Consider the following 23,839-nt stretch of genomic DNA (forward strand, 5'->3'; position numbering starts at 1 on the left):
TGTGTGTGTGTGTGTGTGTGTGTGTGTGTGTGTGTGTGTGTGTGTGTGTGTGTGTGTGTGTGTGTGTGTGTGTGTGTCCTAAGTGGTTCTTGAGGTAGTTAAATCCCTTCTGTACAGAGGCGGTGTTGATAATGTTAACCAGAAAACAGCTTCTATAGCCTCTTTCATGCACTCATTGAATTTCACTAATGTAGAATAGCAGCAGGGGGACTGTTAAGAGCCAATACTAACACAAACACACACACACACACACACACACACACACACACACACACACACACACACACACACACACACACACACACACACACACTCTGAGCATTAACCTGTTTGGTCTGAATCAATTTGTTGTTGTTGATGAGGTCACAGAGTACTTTCTAAATAAACGTTCTCTCTTTCTTTCTCTCTCTCACTCTCTCTCCAGGTGTTTAAAGGAGAAGAGAGTGCCTTCCAAATCACCGGGCTCCAAGGCAACACCGACTATCGTTTCCGTGTGTGCGCCTGCCGCCGTTGCCAGGATACCAACCAGGAACTCTGTGGCCCTCTAAGCCCCTCCTCCCTGTTCACCCTGCGTCGCCAGGAGCAACAGTGCCTGGGGGAGACAAGCGCCGTGGAGACGGTGAAAGGGGCGGGGATAATATCCAGCGATGAGCGCTTTGCGGCGGTCGTGGTGTGTGTGTTCGCCGGTGTCTCCATCCTCATGGCCTGTCTGCTACAATACTTCTTCATGAAGTGAGGGAATGAACCGGCAACAGGATAGAAAAGAGAAATCAAAACGATAGCGAAAGAAAACGAGCATCTACTAAAGAAAGGAAAGAAAACAAACACTTGATAATCAAGTGCAGGATAGAAAGAGAAAAAAACGAGAGAGGAAACAGACTTCAAACGAAACAGACCTGAGCTGTACTTCAGTTATTCTACCGCGACGTTGTAGTCCACGTATCTCTCTCCTCTTCTCTCTCGCCTCTCTCTCTTTCTCTCGCTCGCTCGCTTTCTCTGTTTCTCTTGTCATTGTTATTTTGGCCTCTCTATCTTATGTAATGGATGTATTTGGAGGGAAGCTGTTCGTGGCCAAAACAAACTGATAACCAATCATTAGCCAGCCAGGAGCCCAGCTCCTCAATGATCTGCATGACATTGTATCTTTTTAAACCTAATAGACAAAGTGTATTTTTCTTTATATTTCTTTACAGTCAATTCCTTACTTTACTGTGTCTGTGTCCTATTTGCGCTGTTCGCTGCAGTTTTTTGTAGTTTTTTCCGTTACGCCATTTTGAAATGTAGTTCTAAAGCTTTAGCCATGTATCCATCAATATCTGTTACCTTGTCTATTATAGGCCAAATCATGCAATCTTGACGCACAGATGCACACACAGACACATAGACACAGACACACAGAAACACATGCAGATGCACAGCAAGACAAACACACACACACACACACACACATGCACAGAGAGACAGAAACACACTCACTCAGATGCCTTCTCTTCTGTCTTCTTTATTCAGCTACCAAAGCGATGCCATTGTTAAAAAATGCTGCTATCCTGTTTCGTTATATCTAAGAAAGAATGGATTTAGTTACCTAATATATATACAATCTATATCAAATATATCTAAGATAGATGTACCTATCTATATCTGTAGGGGCGATGCTATGATGTAATATAAGAAGTGTAGAGGTCTGAATGACAGAGAGAAAGAGGAGGGATCCAGGTAGATGTTGCCTTTTAACCACAGATCTAGGACCAACTTTCTCTCCCCTAAGCTAACCTAAATGATTAAGAGTGAATGCAAAGCTGACTTTAGATCAGTTTAGGGCGAGGGTGTAAAACCAGGCTCCTGGAGGGCCACACACCTGGCCATATCTAGCCAATCAGCAACACCAGTTGATCAATTTAGTTTGAGGTTGATAAAAACATGATGACACTTTGACCTGTGAGAACTGGACCTGACACCCCTGGTCTAGGGATAACCTGGTATATTCCACTGGGAGTGGTTTAGTGAATTATAATATGTATTCTAGGTGCTCATCTGCAGATCTGAGGTCAGTTCAGTAGCCAGTCCCCGCTGTCGAATGTAGAGGTTACTGAAGTAACCTTTTATCCGCCCCCACTCTACCCTCATACCTATTCATACCCTTCTTCTTTTCTCTGCCCCCTCTCTCCTTTTCTATCCCTCCGCCATTCTCAGTACGTCTCCCTTCCCTCCCTCATTCCTAACCTCCCTCTCCCTCTCTCCATCTCTCTAATTAATGCTGTAATCATCCCTCTCTCTCTAAGCTGTGCTTCGCTCCTACTCGTCAGTTAGCAGAGCCTTTAACTGCTCCAACACCTTTGCCAAAGTCGACGGGAAAGTTACGCTACAATTTCTCTATTGGTTTCTAAACCTTTATTTATATACAATAGAATATTTGCATACAGTACTTTACAAGCCAATTACAGTGCAATCTTTTCAGTTATTTATTGTTTAAAAAATAAAAATTAAGAGACAAATGTAAGTGTAGTTATAAATGTACTAATTTTTTTTCTTCTCTCGTAGCATGTTATATTGTTATTATGATCATTTTTCCGTTTTTTGTTTTTATTGAATGTGATTTTAGATGTTTGATTTAAGGCCAGCATTTCGTACTCTCAGTAGCCAATTACATATCTCATTTATTCTCTTACAGTTGTTGGGAAAACCTGTAGTTGTTTCATTATTCTGTATGTCGGTATCAGTGGCGTTTTTAACATGTTAACCAAATGTCTGCCCTTGTCATCTCCTCTCTGACACACAGAACTGGCTCTTACCCGTAACCACGTGACCATCACGTCATAACACCAATAATGATAGCTTTATAATTGTTATGGGTGTCGTGATTTCACGGTTATGACCAGCCTTTTCTGTATGCATTAAGAGATGTAGCAAACCGTTAGCCGGGTTATATTGGTAAAGATTTTAGACAGCTGGAGCAAACACACAAATTGTCTTCAGAAACGTTACCTTTTCTGATATTAAGGTTATGTTGGCGTCTGTATTAGGATTTAAGCAGAAGGACGACGTACCGTACAACTCTGAGGGGGCACGGGTGGTTAAATAATGTACACTCTTAGAGAAAAGGGTTCCAAAAGGGTTCTTCGGCTGTCCCCATAGGATAACCCTTTTGGGTTCCACGTAGAACCCTCCAATGGGGACAGTCGAAGAACCCTTTCATGCTCGAGGTAGCACCTTTTTTTCCAGAGAGTTTATGAAGGTACACTGAAGGTTAAATAAGGTATGAAGGTACTCTTTACAGTTACTGTAACCAGTGCTTGAAGAGAACGGCAGAAGGTGGCGGTACTGACTTTAATTCTACCGTTTGAGCCGGTATTCTGTAAGAGGTGCCATTATTCAGACAGTATGACGAGACTTGAAGACTCAGGTTAGCTCCGCATGGCTAATGCCCTAGGCTTTAGTTCCAGGGGCTAACACAGTCTTGGGACACTGTACAGTGCCCCCTCAGTGTGAAGGTGCGTGGTGTCTCGGGGAGTCAAAACAATAGTTGCCTTAATTTGTCGTTTATACTGCCTAATGTTATAGATTAAGACGTGTTTGATATCATATCTGTTTGGATTATTTCTGCCAAAGTCGAGGCTTGTGTCATGCCATTTTACTTTGCGTGTGTGTGACACACACACACACACACACACACACGTTCCTTTCAACATTATCTTCGTTCTAAAGGGTTCCTTGATGTTCCCTCTGTGACCACACAGCATTATTATTACTGTCACATTATTATCCTCTCAAAAAGGAAAGACATAACTTGATCTGTGATTTACGCCTCTTTCATCTTTCATTTTAGTATTTTTATGTTAATTTTCGGGGGAAAGCTAAATGTATTAAATGTTCCATTGTTAAATATACTACTCCTTTATTGAGTCTTAACACGCTGATTTCACACTGAAAAAGGTCAAAAGACTACAACAATCAAATCAGGATTTCAGTCAGACCGAAGAGGATGATTATGATGAGGAATACTTTTCCAAGCTTGTTGTCGTATAAAGAGCCTTAGTGATTATTTTCTGTCCAGTACTTTGCTTAGAATTGATAGTCAGTGCAGAGTTATTATACGTATAGATATGTAGTATTGATGCTAAAATTAGGTAAGTATAACTAACAGATGATATGAAGCACTTTTAAAGCGGTAGACCCTTAGCCCACAGGATAATTATCTATCCTGTGAGAACCATGATGCTTTTCATCAGACAGCTTCTTGTTTTGATACCAGACACACAGCTGCCCGCCGGGCACTCTGTTACATTGGCATTACAATGTCGTCTGACATTTTGACTACGTCATTATTGTGACGGAGTCGTCTGGTATTGTTGTGTCATTTGGTGTTGCTGTGTCATACAGCGTTATTACTATGTCATCTGACGTGACTTTGTCATGTTGTGTCCGTCTTTCCTGTTCACCTGTCTCAGTTAGAAAGAAGACTGTTGATATGTCCTGTTGTGTTAAATCTCCCCCAAGCCTTTTACAGCCAAATCATTCCCGAAGTTGTGTTAAATCTCCCCCAAGCCTTTTACAGCCAAATCATTCCCGAAGTTGTGTTAAATCTCCCCCAAGCCTTTTACAGCCAAATCATTCCCGAAGTTGTGTTAAATCTCCCCCAAGCCTTTTACAGCCAAATCATTCCCGAAGTTGTATTAAATCTCCCCCAAGCCTTTTACAGCCAAATCATTCCTGAAGTTGTATTAAATCTCCCCCAAGCCTTTTACAGCCAAATCATTCCCGAAGTTGTATTAAATCTCCCCCAAGCCTTTTACAACCAAATCATTCCCGAAGTTTTATTAAATCTCCCCCAAGCCTTTTACAGCCAAATCATTCCTGAAGTTGTATTAAATCTCCCCCAAGCCCTTTACAGCCAAATCATTCCCGAAGTTGTATTAAATCTCCCCCAAGCTTTTTACAACCAAATCATTCCCGAAGTTGTATTAAATCTCCCCCAAGCCTTTTACAGCCAAATCATTCCCGAAGTTGTATTAAATCTCCCCCAAGCCTTTTACAACCAAATCATTCCCGAAGTTGTATTAAATCTCCCCCAAGCCTTTTACAGCCAAATCATTCCCGAAGTTGTATTAAATCTCCCCCAAGCCTTTTACAGCCAAATCATTCCTGAAGTTGTATTAAATCTCCCCCAAGCCTTTTACAGCCAAATCATTCCCGAAGTTGTATTAAATCTCCCCCAAGCCTTTTACAGCCAAATCATTCCCGAAGTTGTATTAAATCTCCCCCAAGCCTTTTACAGCCAAATCATTCCTGGAGTTGTATTAAATCTCCCCCAAACCTTTTACAGCCAAATCATTCCTGATTTTGTGTTAAATCTTCCCCAAGCCTTTTACAGCAAAGTCATTCCTCATGCCTAGGAACAGGAGTTTTCCTTAAGCATGTGAATTGACCAGGATGGTTAGGACACATGGTCACGAAATGCTCCTGTCCATACTCCCTAATAATGCCTAATGTTTTATGCTAAGGTTAGGATAATGGTAGGCCAATGTTCGGCCTGCAATATCACCAATGTTGACCCAATGTTCCCTAAAGGTTTTTGACTAATATTCTCTCAAGCTTTTGGCTAGTGTTTTTCCAGGGCTTGGCCCAGTGGCTATTTGTCTGTGTGAGCAGGGTACACCCTGTAAGATTTGTATTTAGGCAAATCTTTAGACCCTTCTGGCCCTGCTGATTTAGTGGGTTCTGAACAAAACAGATACTTCTGCCCAGCAACCCAGCATCTGTGCCTTCTGATTGGTTACTTTTTTTTGTCAGATTAATAAAAATTTAACGGAAAATACGGATTTATACGGATTTTGAATATGAGAGATTGGAGATTGAATGGGTAACAGTCCCAGATAAATGTATGAAGACTTGTATGTATTAAACCTTTTTTTATTAGTCTGAAACAAAAACAAACCAACAACATATTTGTACCTCACACTTATCAAAACAAACATTCCAATTTTGTCATGGGCTACGATTTGAAAGAAAAAAAGAAAATCATACATTTCTACTACTTTGTATTGTAAATGTTAGACTATTTCATATGCATTATATAAAATAAACCGCCATATCAATTTTAATGTATAGATTTTGCAAATACTACCCTCTGTATGTAAGACCTAACTGTATCGGTAGCCTGTGTTATATAATATATTTATGCCCAATAAATGTTACATTTTTTCTGACCTTGACTGAAATCTCTTGTTTTGTGTGTCATAGTTTATTGTTTGATTTCCTATTCATACATTGGTTATGTGATATGCTTTGTGGTAGTAGGTAGTCTATATAAAGAATAGAGAGGCGAACTAGGTTTGCTTGTTCAAATCCCGGGCTATTAAAAAGTGAATTAGCAACCGCAGGTCTGCTGGTTAGATCCCAAGTGCCATTTCTTGCAGTTGTTCCCTTTGCAATGCAGCAGAACTGCTCTAGGGGCCCAGCACTGGGACTGACCTTGTGCCTGTCAATGTGTGTGTGATGCGGGTGCGTGCTAGCTTGCGTGCCGTGTGTGCATGGAGGAATGTGTCTGTGATGATGAGATAGTCAGGCAGTCAGACTCAACAGGGGACTGGTATTTATCACCGTCGTCACAACACTGTCTGAATAAGGAATAAGAGAAGAACATTATAGAAGATAATTATAGTGTCCATTGTCCACAGGAAACCACAAATGTGTCCATTCCCCATCAGGGACACACACTGAGAGGTTGGAGCACCTGTCAGCCACAGTACGGCACCCCTGGAGCAGTTTAGCTCAAAGGCACACTGGTGTCTTCAATGTTCATTTGAATTCATCTCCCATGTAACGTCGATGTGAGTTCATATCTGACTGAGAGCTAGAGGACATTACTCGAGGTTTGGTTTATCTGTAGATAGACGTATCAGATATGAACTCTTTATAGTAAACAATAAACAATGGACTCGCTGCAACATCATTTTTCTCCAAATAAAAAAGGTTGGATGCTGTATCATGATAAATGTAACCAATAAAGAGTTAACTAGACAGGAATCCATATGGAATAGTATAATTTGGCTCTGGTCACTGTAGTGCACGATATACAGTGCCTTCGGAAAGTATTCAGACCGCTTGACTATTTCCACATTTTGTTACGTTACAGCCTTATTCTAAAATTGATTAGATAAACAGAAAATCCTCAGCAATCTACACACAAAACCCCATAATGACAAAGTGAAAACAGGTTTTTAGAAATGTTTGCTAATTTATTAAATATAAAAAACTGAAATACCTTATTTACTTAAGTATTAAGACCCTTTGCTATGAGACTCGAAATTGAGCTCAGGTGCATCCTGTTTCCATTGATAATCCTTGATGTGTTTCTACAACTTGATTGGAGTCCACCTGTGGTAAATTCAGTTGACTGGACATGATTTGGCAAGGCACACACCTGTCTATGTAAGATCCCACAGTTGACAGTGCATGTCAGAGATAAAACCAAGCCATGTGGTCCAAAGAATTGTCCATAGAGCTCCGAGACAGGATTGTGTCGAGACACAGATCTGGGGAAGAGCACCATAACATTTCTGCAACATTGAAGGTCCCCAAGAACACTGTGGCCATCATTCTTAAATGGAAGAAGTTTGGAACCACCAAGACTCTTTCTAGAGCTGGCTGCCCAACGGAAGCCACTTCTCAGTAAAAGGCACATGCCAGCCCACTTGGGAGTTTGCCAAAAGGCACCTAAAAACTCTCAGACCATGAGAAACAAGATTTTCTGGTCTGATGAAACCACATTGAACTCTTTGGCCTGAATGCCAAGCATCACATCTGGAGGAAACGTGGCACCATCCCTACGGTGAAGCATGAAGGTGGCAGCATCATGCTGTGGGGATGTTTTTCTGCAGCAGAGACTGGGAGACTAGTCAGGATCGAGGCAAAGATGAACCGAGCAAAGTACAGAGAGATCCTTGATGAAAACCTGCTTGTAACGGCTTTCTTCCTGGGATGAAGGAGAGGACCAAAATGCAGAGCAGTTAGTGTTCAACATGTTTAATATAACGAACTGTAAACACTTAGAACAATACAAAACAACAAACGTGAAAACCGAGACAGTCCTATCTGGTGCAGAACACAAACACAGAGACAGGAAACAACCACCCACAAATCCCCAACACAAAACAAGCCACCTATATATGATTCTCAATCAGGGACAACGATTGACAGCTGCCTCTGATTGAGAATCATATTAGGCTGGACACAGAAACAGACGAACTAGACACACAACATAGAATTCCCACCCAGCTCACGTCCTGACCAACACTAAACAAGCAAAACACATAAGAACTCTGGTCAGGACGTTACACTGCTCCAGAGCACTCAGGACCTGACTGGGGCAAAGGTCCACCTTCCAACAGGACAACAACCCTAAGCACACAGCCAAGGCAACGCAGAAGTGGCTTCTGGAAAAATCTCTGAATGTCCTTGAGTGGCCCAGCCAGAGCCCGGACTTGAATCCGATCAAACATCTCTGTAGAGACCTGAAAATAGCTGTGCAGCAACGCTCCCCATACAACCTGACAGAGCTTGAGAGGATCTGCAGAGAAGAATGGGAGAATCTCCCCAAATACAGGTGTGCCAAGCTTGTAGCGTCATACCCAAGAAGACTCAAGGCTGTAATCGCTGCCAAAGGTGCTTAAACAATGTACTTAGTAAAGGTGTAACGGTGGTCCTCCTCCTCTTCAACCGAAAAGGAGGAGTAGTGATGGAACCAAGGCGCAGCGGGTTGTGAACACATTATTTATTTAAAGACAAGACGAAAAAAACACGAACTTCACTATAACTAACAAAACAACAAACGGAGTAGACAGACCTGGACGACGAACTTACATTAAACACGAAGAACGCACGAACAGGGAAAATAGACTACACAAAATGACGATGTACAAAACCAAACCGAACAGTTCCGTATGGTGCGACAAACACTGACACAGGAGACAACCACCCACAACGAACACTGTGAAACAACCTACCTAAATATGACTCTCAATTAGAGGAACGCCAAACACCTGCCTCTAATTAAGAGCCATACCAGGCAACCCTTAAACCAACATAGAAACAGAAAACATAGAATGCCCACCCAAACTCACGTCCTGACCAACTAACACATACAACAAACTAACAGAAATAGGTCAGGAACGTGACATAACCCCCCCCCATAAGGTGCGAACTCCGGGCGCACCAGCACAAAGTCTAGGGGAGGGTCTGGGTGGGCATCTGACCACGGTGGTGGCTCAGGCTCAGGGCGAGGTCCCCACCCCACCATAGTCAATCCCAGCTTACATCTCCCCCTACAAATGACCACCCTCATATTACACCCACTAACTCTTTTAGGTAACATCGACACAAGGGGCAGCACCGCGATAGAGGGATAGCTCAGGACAGAGGGATAGCTCAGGACAGAGGGATAGCTCAGGACAGAGGGATAGCTCAGGACAGAGGGATAGCTCAGGACAGAGGGATAGCTCAGGATAGAGAGGTAGCTCAGGATAGAGAGGTAGCTCAGGATAGAGGGGCAACTCCGGACTGAAAGGCAGCTCCGGACAGAGAGACAGCTCTGGACTGAGGGGCAGTTCTGGATAAATAGCCGCTCTGGGCTGAGGGACAGCTCATGACTGGCTGACGACTCTGGACGCTCATGGCTGGCTGACGGCTCTGGACGCTCATGGCTGGCTGACGGCTCTGGACGCTCATGGCTGGCTGACGGCTCTGGACGCTCATGGCTGGCTGGCGGCTCTGGACGCTCATGGCTGGCTGACGGCTCTGGACGCTCTGGACGCTAATGGCTGTCTGACGGCTCTGGGCGCTCATGGCTCACTGACGGCTCTGGCAGATCCTGTCTGGTTGGCGGCTCTGGCAGATCCTGTCTGGTTGGCGGCTCTGGCAGATCCTGTCTGGTTGGCGGCTCTGGCAGATCCTGTCTGGTTGGCGGCTCTGGCAGATCCTGACTGACGAATGGCTCTAGCGGCTCCTGACTGACTAACGGCTCTGACGGCTCGGGACAGACGGGCGGCTCTAATGGCTCGGGACAGACGGATGGCTCAGACGGCGCTGGGGAGACGGATGGCTCAGATGGCGCCGGGGAGACGGATGGCTCAGATGGCGCTGGGGAGACGGATGGCTCAGATGGCGCTGCGGAGACGGATGGCTCAGATGGCGCTGCGGAGACGGATGGCTCAGACTGATCCTGTCTGGCGGAAGGCTTTGGCTGCTCCTGTCTGGCGGAAGGCTCTGTAGGCTCATGGCAGACGGGCAGTTCATGCGGCGCTTGGCAGACGGACAGTTCAGGCGCCGTTGGGCAGACGGCAGACTCTGGCTGGCTGATACGCACTGTGTGCGTGGTGCCGGAACTGGAGGCACCGGACTGGAGACACGCACTTCAAGCCTAGTGCGGGGAGCAGGGACAGGGCACACTGGACTCTCAAAGCGTACTATATGCCTGGTGTGTGATACCGGCACTGGTGGCACCGGGCTGAGTGCACGCACATCAGGACGAGTACGGGGAGAAGGAACAGTGTGTACAGGGCTCTGGAGACGCACAGGTGGCTTAGTGCGTGGTGCCGGAACTGGAGGCACCGGGCTGGAGACACGCACCATAGAGAGAGTGCGTGGAGGAGGAACAGGGCTCTGGAAACGCACTGGAAGCCTGGTGCGTGGTGTAGGCACTGGTGGTACTGGGCTGGGGCGGGGAGGTAGCGCCGGAAATACCGGACCGTGCAGGCGTACTGGCTCCCTTGAGCACCGAGCCTGCCCAACCTTACCTGGTTGAATGCTCCCCGTGGCCTGACCAGTGCTGGGAGGTGGAATAACCCGCACCGGGCTATGTAGGCGAACCGGGGACACCATGCGTAAGGCTGGTGCCATGTAAGCCGGCCCAAGGAGACGTACTGGTGGCCAGATATGTAGAGCCGGCTTCATGGCACTTGGCTCAATGCTCAATCTAGCCCTACCAGTGCGGGGAGGTGGAATAACCCGCACCGGGCTATGCACACATACAGGAGACACCGTGCGCTCTACTGCGTAACACCGCGTCTGCCCGTACTCCCGCTCTCCACGGTTAGCCTGGGAAGTGGGCGCAGGTCTCCTACCTGCCCTTGGCCCACTACCTCGTAGCCCCCCCCCCCCCCCCAATAAATTTTTGGGTGGTACTCACGGGCTTTTCGGGCTTCCGTGCTAGACGCGTCCCCTCATAACGTCGGTTCCCTTCTCTGGTTGCCTCTGCTCTCCTCAGTGCCTCCAGCTGTTCCCATGGGAGGCGATCCCTTCCAGCCAGGATCTCCTCCCATGTGTAGCAACCTTTACTGTCCAAAACATCTTCCCAAGTCCATTCCTCCTTCTTGCGCTGTCCCTTCCTCCGATTACACCGCTGCTTGATTCTGGATTGGTGGGTGGTTCTGTATCGGTGGTCCTCCTCCTCTTCAACCGAAAAGGAGGAGTAGTGATGGAACCAAGGCGCAGCGGGTTGTGAACACATTATTTATTTAAAGACAAGACGAAAAAAACACGAACTTCACTATAACTAACAAAACAACAAACGGAGTAGACAGACCTGGACGAACTTACATTAAACACGAAGAACGCACGAACAGGGAAAATAGACTACACAAAATGACGATGTACAAAACCAAACCGAACAGTCCCGTATGGTGCGACAAACACTGACACAGGAGACAACCACTCACAACGAACACTGTGAAACAACCTACCTAAATATGACTCTCAATTAGAGGAACGCCAAACACCTGCCTCTAATTAAGAGCCATACCAGGCAACCCTTAAACCAACATAGAAACAGAAAACATAGAATGCCCACCCAAACTCACGTCCTGACCAACTAACACATACAACAAACTAACAGAAATAGGTCAGGAACGTGACAAAAGGGTCTGAATAGTTATGTAAATGTGATATTTCAGTTATTTATTTTTAATAAATTGGCAAACATTTCTAAAAAACATTTTTGTTTTTTTCATTATGGAGTATTGTGTGTAGATTGAAGAGGGGAAAAATAACAATTCAATCAATTTTAGGATAAGGCTGTAACCTAACAAAATTAGGAAAAAGTCATGGGGTCTGAATACTTTCTGAAGGCACTGTATGGAATAACGTATCATTTGAGGTACAGCCAGACATAAATCACATCTATAATCCAGCCGACGCTGTGAAAAAATGCAACCTTCACATTCAGTTTTAGGGCGAATCTCCTATTTAATGGGCACTATAACACTGGCTGAACTGTGTGTGTCTGGAGAAGAGACCAGCGGAGAGGAGAGATGCACAAAAGCACATGCAGCCTCTTCTTCGACACTCACTGATTATTGCAGGAACATTGCCATCGATCCTCTCTCACTCACTTTGTCTTTCTATCTCTCTTTACCTTTCTCTTCTCTCTCACGTTCTGTCTCTCTCCGTCTCTCCCTCCCTCACTCCCCTCCGTGTCTCAGTGTGTGTTTGTTTGAGTGTGTGCGTGCACGCGCCTGTGTCCAGCAATAGCTTTTGATTTACTCCCCAGCGGCCTCGATAGCATCTCACTGGATAACAGGAGGGATTAAATCACAGAGAAAAAAATTCTCCCTCTATCTTGTAGTAATTCATGAAAACAAAAATGTACTTTTCAGTCTTAAATTAAGGTTAAGGTTAGGCATAAGGTTAGCAGTGTGGTAAAGGTTACAGTTATGTTTAAAATTCGATTTTAAGAAGAGAATTTGTAGAAATAGGTGGGGTGTAGCCATAATTACGACTTTGTGGCTGTGGGAACTAGTGACGACCCTTGAGGATGGGTGGCTTTGAGGCTGCCTGACTTCAAGGGACTGAGACCAGAAGAAAGCAGAGGATGTGAGAAAAGATGGGGGAGAGGTGAGGACGACATCTGTGTGTTTGTAGGCTACCTGTGTGTGCACTTCTCAGTCAGGACGGAATAAAACTGCTTATGTCTGAAATGTAAAAAAATGACACGTAAACAATATTGAATCATTTTTATCTCCCGGAATGAGTTCAGACCAAGTTGGCAACCTGATGATATCGATCAATATTAAAATACATAGTGTTTTCGTTCCATTATAGTTTGTTCAGGCATAGTACAGATTATTATAGCAATACAAACATTGACACATAGTTAAGCGTTACATTAATTTGGGCTGAAGCGCCATGTCTGTAGTTACAATTCCACGTTTTAAGTCTTTTTCAGGCGATGTTTGTAGTTCATATTTGCGGATTGTTTCTGTAGTCCTTACTTGTAGTCTTTCTGTCCATATCCAGCCTGGTCTCATAGACTAGACGTAACATTGTAAATGAAAATCGGGGACACTCAAATTAGTATGATATGTTACATTTTTTATGGTTACTCAAGACAAAAATTAAATACAATGCATTCAGAAAATATTCAGATCCCTTGACTTCTCCCCCCCCAAAAATACTTTAGAGCCTTATTCTAAAAGGGATTTATTAAATGTTTTTTTATTACATTTCTGCAGCATTGAAAGTCCCGACAAACAGTGGCCTCAATCATTCTTAAATGGAATGAGTTTGGAACCACTAAGACTCTTCATATAAGGGCCTTGGTCAGGGAGGTGACCAAGAGCCCGATGGTCACTCTGACTGAGCTCCAGAGTTCCTCTGTGGAGATGGGAGAAACTTCCAGAAGGAACACCATCTCTGCAGCACTCCACCAGTCAGGCCTTTATGGTAGAGTGGTCAGACGGAAGTCACTCCTCAGTAAAAGGCACATGACAGCCCACTTGGAGTTCGCCAAAACGCACCTTCTGGTCTGATGAAACCAAGATTGAACTCTTTGGCCTGAATGCCAAGCATCACGTCTGGAGAAAACCTAGCACCATCCCTACGGTGAAGCATGGTGGTGGCAGCATGCTGTGGTAATGTTTTTCAGCGGCAGGGACTGGGAGACTAGTCAGGATCGAGGGAAAGATGAACGTAGCAAATTATAGAGAGATCCTTGATGAATACCTGCTCCAGAGCACTCAGGACCTCAGACTGGGGTGAAGGTTCACCTTCCAACAGGACAACGACCCTAAGTACACAGCCAAGACAACACAGGAGTGGCTTCGGGACAAGTCTCTGAATGTCCTTGAGTGGCCCAGCCAGAGTACGGACTTGAACCAGATCGAACATCCCTGGAGAGACCTAAAAATAGCTGTGTAGCGACGCTCCCCATCCAACCTGCAGAAAGAAATGGGTGAAACTCCCCAAATACAGGTGTGCCAAGCTTGTAGCGTCATACCCAAGAAGACTTGAGTATGTAATCGCTGCCAAAGGTGCTTCAACAAAGTACTGAGTAAAGGGTCTGAATACTTATGGAAATGCAATATTTTAGTTTTTTATTTGTAATAATTTAGCAAAAATGTCTAAAAACCTGCTTTTGAATTGTCATTATGGGGTATTGTGTGTAGTAGATTGATGATGAAAAAAATGTATTTAATACATTTTAGAATAAGGCGATAATGGAACAAAATTAGGAAAAAGTCAAGGTGTCTGAATATTTTCCAAATGCACTGTGGATGGGTAGGTGTATAATGTAGATGTCTAGTAACCCAAAGGTTGTGAGTTCAAATCTCATGATGGACAACTTTAGCATATTAGCAACTTTTCAACTACTTAGTACATTTTAGGTACTATGCAACTACTTAGCATTTTAGCTAACCCTTCTCCTAAGCCTAAGCTTAACCCTTTAGCTAACCCTTCCTCTAACCTTACCCTTTTTGGCTAACCCTTCCCCTAACCCTAAACTTAACCCTTTAACCTAACTCCTAAACGTAACCCTAACCTTAACCCCTTGCCTAGCTAACGTTAGCCCCCTAGCTACAATTTGTTATGTATTATACGTTTTGCAAATTCGTAACATATTGTATGTGTTGCAGATTCGTAACATATTGTACATTTAGCAAATTTGTAACATACAATATGAATTCTAGTTCATAACATATCATATGAAATGGATGATGGACATCCACAAATTAATACATACCATATGAAACATAACATATTATCCTAAATGGAGTGTCTCGGATTTATGTACAGAATAATACGAAATGCTCTGAGACCAGGTTGCCATATCAGAATTGGTCATTGGTCTTACAAAGCAGTGGCTGCTTTGTAAGTACTTATAGGATAAGCCAAGACTAATACCAATCAGATTGAACTGTTACTAAGCTGCTATTTACAGAGTAAGGCTGGCGGTATAATTAGCCTACTGTACATGCTATCATAGCAAAACACTGTTACCTATATCTACACACACAGACAAACACACCAACACACACAGTCACTCACCATAAACACACACCCCAACACACGCCGTCTCTCACCATAAACACACCCACCCCAACACACCCAGTCACTCAACATAAACAAACACACACACAGCACTTCAGTCCCTCTCTCTCAGGGTACAGAGAAGTGTATCACGGTCTACAGTGCTTTTCTTTGTCATCCAGAATACAGTTCACATATTAATTATTAAGGCAAGTGTAATAACTCTTTTGGTTTGTGTGTGTGTGTGCGCGTGTGTGTTGCATGTGTGATTTGTAGAAAATGCATATGTGTCCATTTCAAAAGCTGTTTAATAGTTTTTTTTGCTAATGGTGTGCTTCTTTTTGGGTGACAGAAACGCCTTATAAATACTTTATAAAACATCTTCTCAAACGCCTTTGTCTGTCTTTGCCGGGCGGGTTGTGACATCAAAGCAACAGTCTCGTTCAGAGTCCTTATGCGTAAGCCGGTGCTCTCTTGGATAAAGACCAAATAATCCTGATGGTCCATAATGGTGCCTGTTTGAATTTGATCAACCAGGGAAAGCAGTGGTCACTGATGAGAAACATACAAGAAGAGGTTGATCACAACAACTACATATCAAAATCAGAGAAGTATATATCTAGTGCCATTCACCCCGCAAATTGGCTACAGTCACAGGCTAACAGTGGACTCTGTCCAGGCAGGTGAACTCTCTCCTTTGACAGTGCTTGCTGTTCTCCCTCTGGGTGGTTGAGTCTTCTGTAGACCAAACAGTTGGGCAGCAGCTGACCGGTACTTCCTAGACATGGTGTTATAGAGGACAGGGTTGATGGCAGCCGAGAGATAGAAGAGGACAGTGGAAACAAGGGAGCAGTATTGGGTGAAGAGAGACCAGAGAGGAGAGGAGCCCTCGGAGGAATGGGACATAAGGTAACGATGCAAGTGGAATGGCAGCCAGCACAGGACGAAGGCAAAGACCACTACAGCTGGAGTGAGAGAGAGAGAGGGGAGACATATAATACATGTTTGTAACATTGGATTTCTCCTTTTATGCTAATAATAATAGAGAGAGGGGGGAGTGGGAAGGGGGATTTGAGGGAGGAGGGGAGGCACATCAAATTAATTCCAACCATAAAACATTAAATGCAAACATCAGTAATAAAAAATGTTTCAGATAGATAAATAGGAGAGGGGTATGATGGGGAAACTATAGTTATGCCTAATTAAATGAAATTGGTAAAGCTTTACACGACTGGCTGTTATCACGGTTATTGAATTACTTTGCTGAGTGTAGAAACGTATACACAGCCTGTATCTTCAGTATCTGCATTATCCTTGCCTTATTACAATGTTTAATTGATTTAATGCGCATCAAAAAACAATATTTTTTAATTGTCTCCAGTTCTGTGCCTTTTTAAAATATTCTAAACATCCATATCTCAATTATGCCGTGCTTAAAACATAGTTTTGAATATGAGCAACATGTATTACACCCTACCTAACATCTTGACGGTCTGTCTGTTGCTCTTGTCCCTGTGTGCTACGTTAGCGCCAATATTGTTCTCTCTCCGTCTCTTCCACAACCTTCGTCCAATCAAACTGTACACCACAGTCAAACAAAACACCGGCAGGAAGAAAAACACAGAGCTAACCAACGCCATGGCGGCTAGAAGCCCAGACTCAACCGCGTACTGGGTGGGTTTACATTCGCTAGTGTCTATCTCTGTCTGTCCTTCCGCCCCACCAGCAGTCACAGAGTTTCCCGCCGCTGGGCGAGTCTCGTGCTCCACTCCCACCAGAACGAAGACAGGTCCCGCGCTCAACAGCGACACGAGCCAGAGAAAGAGGATGAGCGCACGGACACGTCGCTTGGTGACCAGGCGTTTGGCGCGAAGTGGGAAGCAGATGGCCAGGTACCGCTCCACCGACAGAGCGGTTATATTCAAAATTGTTGAATAAGTACAGCACTCGCTAACGAACTGAAACAGCTTACAGAATGTATCTCCAAATATCCATGGCCTATACTTCCATAACCGATACACATCAGGGGGCATACAGAGGAATATCAACAAGTCTGAGACAGCCATGCTACATAAGTAGAGGTTAGTGGTTGTTCTCATGTCTCTGTACTTAGACACGACCAGTATAGTCATTACATTTCCGGTCACTCCCGCCAGGAACAGGAGAGTACAGGTGATGGTGATTCCCATTAGAACGGGGATGGGGAATAGGTTTTCAGGGGGCACGGGACCCCGGTAGCTCCCGTTAAAGTAGTAGTTCCAGTAGTTATCCTCCCAGCTGCAGTTAACGGGAGAGAGACAGTCAGTTCGGTTGGGCCAGGAGCGCATGCTGCCAGCGGATCATTCGCGCGGCTGGAGGTTCTCCTTGGGGCGGCTGGCGCGCTCCTCTTGTCTCCGCATGTCCTCTATTCCTCTGAGTGCGTGTGTGTGCGTGCGCGCCACGTGATGCGTAAAGGATCTTATGGTTTTACCAACAGCAGTTAAGCTCCGAGTCCTCCTCTATTTTAGAACAGTCTTGCACTGGAGCAATACAACACACCTTCCCATCTTGTCTTCCATTTACAAAATTATTTGACTTGTAAGAAATAAAGTATAGCCTTTGAATGTTATTAAATATATCACAAGCTAAAATACATGTCTGAAGAAAGAAAATAATACTCGAGCATCCTTTGAGCGCATTGTACAAAAGTATTAAACAAATATGAATAGGATCTGATATTCCCTTTCCTCTGGTATTGATAGGCATATATATTGGTCAAAATCACATAGATACACTTTTGATGAACGAGAAAAGACGACCTTCTAAAACAACATCCTCCAAAAAGTGACCCTCTCTTGCTCTGTCCCCTTCATGCGCTCTTATGCGTCAGATGAAAACACGTAACCTAGACTGAAGGTGAGTCACAGTCAGGGTTTGGCGATGTGACACTGGAAAGCTCCTCCAACCACTCAGCCAAGAGAAATTGGTAAACAACAAAAACATCCAAACAACATCAACATCCTCTATGAGTCTAGGACATTGAATATTATGGTTTCAGAAACACAGTCCACATTTCTCTCTCTTTCTCTCTTTCTCTCTCTCTCTCTCTCTGGAGCCTCCACATAAGATCAATAGATCGATGTCCTCCTCTGTGATTTGATGAGAAATCTCTAAAGAGAAAAAAATACGTTTTTAAATATGGCACATTCACACATCACACACATGCACGTGCTCTAGTTTTTCTCATAATTGAATGGAGCAGAAACAACTGTCACAATGGAAAAACTCAGAGCGGGAGGGAGGGAGGGAGGGAGGGGGTCCTACTGGCAGCCCTAGCTTAGACCTAGCACGCCACCTAATGGTTAAAGCAAACCCTGCATGTGTGTGTGTTCGTGTGTTTGTGTATGTGCGTGTTTGTGTTTGTGTGTGTGGCCAACAGTATGGCCAGATTATGATCTATGATGGAAGTTCTTTGGGAGATTATTACTCTGCCCTTTGCTTTGTGCTGTTTACCTACACCAGGACATTTATGACCACATACACACACACACACACACACACACACACACAAACACACACACACACACACACACACACACACACACGCACACACACACACACACACAGAAAGAGAGAGAGCGAGTAAGTGGTTAACATATAGAGCAATAGAGAGAGAGAAGACACCTCAGATGACAGAAGTCCAGCAACAGTCAGTGACCTATCAACTTTTCACTGCAACAGGTACTCCGTCTGTGTAGGTGTGTGTGTGTGTGTGTATGTGTGTGTGTATGTGTGTATGTGTGTGTGTATGTGTGTGTCTCATCTCTTTCTATTACTTTTCTACTTGTCTGTCTCTAGTAGCTACATTAACCAACAAAGACTAGCAATGATCGTGATATGTGGTTTTACTACTTTACTACTTTAGCTGTATGCATTAATTGTATGTCGCTCTAGATAAGAGCATCTGCAAAATTATTCAAATGTGAAAATGTAAAATGTAAGTCTTCCTCAAGCATCATTCTCACAGGGTGTGGTGTAGCGTCCAGGTCAAAGTCTCAGTCATAAACACACACATACGTTTGCACACACACACACACACACACACACACACACACACACACACACACACACACACACACACACACACATTTCAACCCTATTTTCCCTAACCCGAACTCTTAACCCTAAACCTTTAACCCTAATTTTAACCCTAACCCTAATTGAAACCCTAACCCTAAACCTAACCCCTAAGCCTAAAATAGCCTTTTTCCAAAACCTGCAAAATAGCAAAATTGTCCTTGTTTTGCTATCGTTGTGACTTCTGGTCCCAACAAGGACACTAAAACACACACACACACACACACACACGCAAAAACATATGCACACACATGGATACACACAACACACACACATACACACGACACATGCACTCGAGATACAGTCTGTGTATATAGTGACGAGACCAATGTGCAGATTCAACCACAAAATGGAGGGAGATATTCCCTTGTACGGTGGATAGGATAGGTGTGTGTCTGTGTGTGTGTGCGCAGGGGCGGTAAATGGAGTGGGGGGGGAGGGGGGGGGGCACCCCGGAAATATCATTGGCCACCCTTGGTCCCCCCTTATTCTCATTGGGTCAGAGCGCTGTCAATCTGGCTCAGATTGGAGAGAAAAGACGGTGCATTTGTTCTGGCAGTTCAGCATGCTGGCTTTAGAGCCATGCGGACGCCTTGGAGCGAGTGAAGGCTGTGATTGGCTGGCTGGCTTTAGGCCTATGGCGAGCGCATCTGCAGTGAACACTGAACAGCACAGTTGAGTTGACTAAAGCAGAGGTAGAAAATTGTTAGGTAACTAGTATTTGACTTCACAGGAAACTAAACTTGAGTTTTTAATCTCGCAGCTGAGCTAGTGCGTAGCAGCAAATTGCAGTATGGCATGCGTTTGTCCTTGATGGAATGTTATGTATGTCCCTTATCGACTGAGGTGAACGAAGCTACTAACATGACTCAGGATATGATCCAGATGCAGACACAGGAGACGGAAGGTTCAATATACAGAGTAGTGTATTAAAACAACAAGAGACAGGCAAATGGCATGTCGAGAACAGGCATAGGTTCAAACCAGGTCCGAGTCTGATAGGTACAGGGTGGCAGGCAGGCTCAGGGTGAGGACAGGCAGAAGTTCGTAAACCAGGTCAGTGTCAGATCGGTACAGGATGGAAGGCAGGCTCGGGGTCAGGGCAGGCAGAATAGGTCGGAACCAGAAGAACTAGAAAACAGGGATTAGAGAGAACAGGAGTATGGGAAGGAGGAGACAGAGGGCTGTGAGACAGAGGTTTAATCCTTGATACATGAAAGTGGGATGTATACAGAGGGTGCGGGGCAACAGAAGACGAACAGCAGAGGGGCTAAGAATCTTAGAGATGGGGAAAGGGACGATTAAACGGAGGGAAAGTTTGCGGGACTCCACCCGGAGGGGCAGATCCTAATTGGACAGTCATACCCTCTGGCCGAGACGATAACTGGGAGCCAGGGTCCGGTGGCGGTCCGCCTGTTGTTGATACCTAGAGGTGGTCTTGAGAAGAGCAGACCGGGCTCTCTTCCAGGTACGGCGACAGCGGCGGACGAACATCTGGGCCGAGGTAATGCTGACCTCTTCTTCTTGCTCGGGGAAGAGCGGGGGGATAATAACCCATTGAACACTCGAAAGGCTGAGCAGGGAAGGGTGTTGCGGGTATATTTCACCCACACGTGTTGCTGGCTCCAGGTAGTGGGGTTTGCAGAGAAGAGGCAACAACGAGTTGTCTCCAGGTCCTGATTAGCTTGCTCCGACTGGCCGTTAGACTGGTTGAGAAACTCGGGGGACAGGCTGGACGACGACCCAATGAGTGTGCAGAATTCCTTCCAGAACCAGGACGAGAACTGAGGACCACGGTTGGAGACCATGTCCATCGGAAGTCCATGGATCCGGAAGACGTGTTGACACCATGAGCTGGGTATCCTTGGCTGAGGGTAGCTTGGGGAGGGGAATGAAATGGGCAGCTTTGGAAAACCTGTCCACTACCGTAAGGATAGGGGTGAGCCATCAGATGAAGGGAGACCAGTGACGAAGTCCAGGGATACATGTGACCAGGGACGGTGAGGGACAGGAAGTGGTTGAAGAAGGCCAGCCGGAGCATGCCGAGGAGTCTTATTCTGAGCACAGACAGTGCAGGTGGCGACGAATACTGAGACGTCAGGAACCATGGTGAGCCACCAACAGCATTGTCGCACAAAGCTCAGCGTCTGAAGGGAGCCAGGGTGGCAGGCAAGCCTTTGAGGAATGAGCCCATTCCAGGACCGGGGAGCGGGCAGCGTCTGGGACAAACATCCGGTTAGCCGCCCCCCCTCGGGCTCCGAGGATGGTCTCGGAGCCCGAGGGTGTAGCAGGGGCTTTAGCGGCGTGAAAGCGCATCCAGCTTAACATTCTTGGACCCCGGGCGGTAGGAGATGGTGAAGTTGAACAGAGGGTAAAGCAGGGCCCATCGAGCTTGGCTGGAGTTGAGACAATTGGCGGTGCAGAGAAATTCCAGGTTATTGTGATCCGTCCACACAATGAATGGATGTTCCCGCCCCCTCTAACCAGTGCCTCCACTCCTCCAACGCCGTCTTCACCGAAGTCGGTATCAATAGTTCATAATTCCTCTCTGTGGCGTTAAGATGATGGGAAAAGAAGGCACAGGGATGCAGCTTTAAGTACAGGCAGAACGCTGGGACAGGACAGCCCCCACTCCGACGTCCAAAGCGTCGACCTCCACCATGAACTGACGGGACAGGGCCGGATGGATTAAAAGTCAGATAGGTGGCCTCCCGGGTGGCGCAGTGGTCTAGGGCACTGCATCGCAGTGCTAGCTGCGCCACCAGAGTCTCTGGGTTCGCGCCCAGGCTCTGTCGCAGCCAGCCGCGACCGGGATGTCCGTGGGGCGACGCACAATTGGGCTAGCGTCGTCCGGGTTAGGGAGGGTTTGGCCGGTAGGGATATCCTTGTCTCATCGCGCTCCAGCGACTCCTGTGGCGGGCCGGGCGCAGTGCGCGCTAACCAAGGGGCCAGGTGCACGGTGTTTCCTCCGACACATTGGTGCGGCTGGCTTCCGGGTTGGAGGCGCGCTGTGTTAAGAAGCAGTGGTTGGGTTGTGCTTCGGAGGACGCGTGGCTTTCGACCTTCGTCTCTCCCGAGCCCGTACGGGAGTTGTAGCGATGAGACAAGATAGTAATTACTAGCGATTGGATACCACGAAAATTGGGGAGAAAAGGAGATAAAATTAAATTTAAAAATATCAGATAGGTACAGGACGGCAGGCAGGCTCAGGGTCAGGAAAGGTAGAATAGGCCAAATCCGGAAGAACAAGAAAACAGGGACTAGAGAGAACAGGAGTACGGGAAAAAACACGCTGACGAGACAAAACGAACTGGCAAAAGACAAATAGAAAACACAGGAATAAATGCGCAGGGGATATTGGGGAAAATGGGCGACACCTGGAAGGAGGTGGATACAAGCAGTTCCTTCAGTAAGTATTCATACCCCTTAACGTATTCCATATTTTGTTGTGTTACAGCCTGAATTCAAAATGGATTAAATATTTTTCTTTTCCCACCCTGTCACACCCTAATCTGTTTCACCTGTCTTAAACTCCATCCCCCTCCAGGTGTCTCAAATCTACCCCATTATCCCCAGTGTATTTATATCCGTGTTCTCTCTTTGTCTGTTGCCAGTTCGTTTTGTTTCTTGAAACCTACCAGCGTTTTCCCCCTTGCTCGTTTTCCCTAGTTCCTGTTTTCTAGTTTTTCACGGTTTTGGCCATTCTGCCTGCCCTGACCTTGAGCCTGCCTGCCGTTCTGGACCCTCGAGCTGCAGCCCTCCTTTTTTCCCTCGGACCGCTCTAAGATAGCGCACTTCATCACGCTGATGTCTGGGAGGGCTCTTGTCTGGGCTACGGCAGTATGGGAACAACAGTCGAGCGTATGCTTCAGTCTGGAGTTTGTGGTGGAGGTAAAGAAAGTTTTCGATGCTCCATTGTCCGAGAGAGAGGCTGCCCGGAAGTTACTCCAGCTGTGGCAAGACTCCCGCAGTGTGGCAGACTACGCGGTGGATTTCCGCACGTTGGCAGCTGAGAGTGCATGGAACCCGGAAGCGCTGTTCGACATGTCCCTGCATGAGAACGTAAAGGACGAGCTTGCAGCCCGGGAACTACTGACGGATCTTAACTGGCTCATCACCTTGACTATTCGGATCGATGGGCGACTACGGGAACGTAGATGATATTCGGTTTCACTCGCCCGTCCAAGGATTCCACCTCGCCTCCGAGGCATCCCGGAAGTCCCAGACGGCTCCGTTGCAGAGAGAACCCGAGGCTACCCGAGTTCCCCCAAGAGTCTCCGAAGACTCCCAATTCACCTCTTCCCGAGCCGATGCAACTAGGCAGTCTCCAGCTGAACGGCTATACAGGCTTCACACTAAGAGTTGCCTGTATTGTGGGACTACTGGTCATTTCGTCTCCACCTGTCCACTAAAAGACCAGGCT

At 45.8% G+C, this 23,839-nt stretch overlaps 2 protein-coding genes across 5 annotated transcripts in view; one reads left to right on the top strand and one right to left on the bottom strand.

The window, feature by feature from the left end:
* LOC129859779 (fibronectin type III domain-containing protein 3B-like) overlaps window positions 1-6,206 on the top strand; it is a 131,045-nt gene extending 124,839 nt beyond the window's left edge. For all 4 annotated transcript variants that reach the window (XM_055929888.1, XM_055929889.1, XM_055929890.1 and 1 more), the window contains one exon: window positions 425-6,206. In XM_055929888.1, the coding sequence (XP_055785863.1) occupies window positions 425-736 (312 nt within the window). In that variant the 3' untranslated portion in view covers window positions 737-6,206. The remainder of the gene's footprint in view (window positions 1-424) is intronic.
* A 6,786-nt stretch (window positions 6,207-12,992) lies between these two features.
* On the bottom strand, window positions 12,993-18,198 carry LOC129859781 (growth hormone secretagogue receptor type 1-like). Its single transcript, XM_055929891.1, has 2 exons — window positions 16,778-18,198; window positions 12,993-16,265 (listed from the first exon to the last, which is right to left on the bottom strand). The coding sequence occupies exons 1-2, from the start codon at window positions 17,625-17,627 to the stop codon at window positions 15,952-15,954; spliced, it is 1,164 nt and encodes a 387-aa protein (XP_055785866.1). The 5' UTR covers window positions 17,628-18,198; the 3' UTR covers window positions 12,993-15,951.
* Window positions 18,199-23,839: the final 5,641 nt, after the last annotated feature.

This window comes from Salvelinus fontinalis, chromosome 7, assembly GCF_029448725.1.
Source record: "Salvelinus fontinalis isolate EN_2023a chromosome 7, ASM2944872v1, whole genome shotgun sequence".
In the NCBI taxonomy this organism is placed as follows: Eukaryota; Metazoa; Chordata; class Actinopteri; order Salmoniformes; family Salmonidae; genus Salvelinus; species Salvelinus fontinalis.

What these genes read in the sequence shown, in the direction of transcription:
- LOC129859781 (XM_055929891.1), bottom strand. Translation starts at nt 17,627, where the DNA reads ATGCGCTCCTGGCCCAACCGAACTGACTGTCTCTCTCCCGTTAACTGC. An exon ending in ACAGACCGTCAAGATGTTAG is followed by an intron (nt 16,266 to 16,777) that starts GTAGGGTGTAAT and finishes CTCTCACTCCAG; the next exon opens with CTGTAGTGGTCTTTGCCTTC.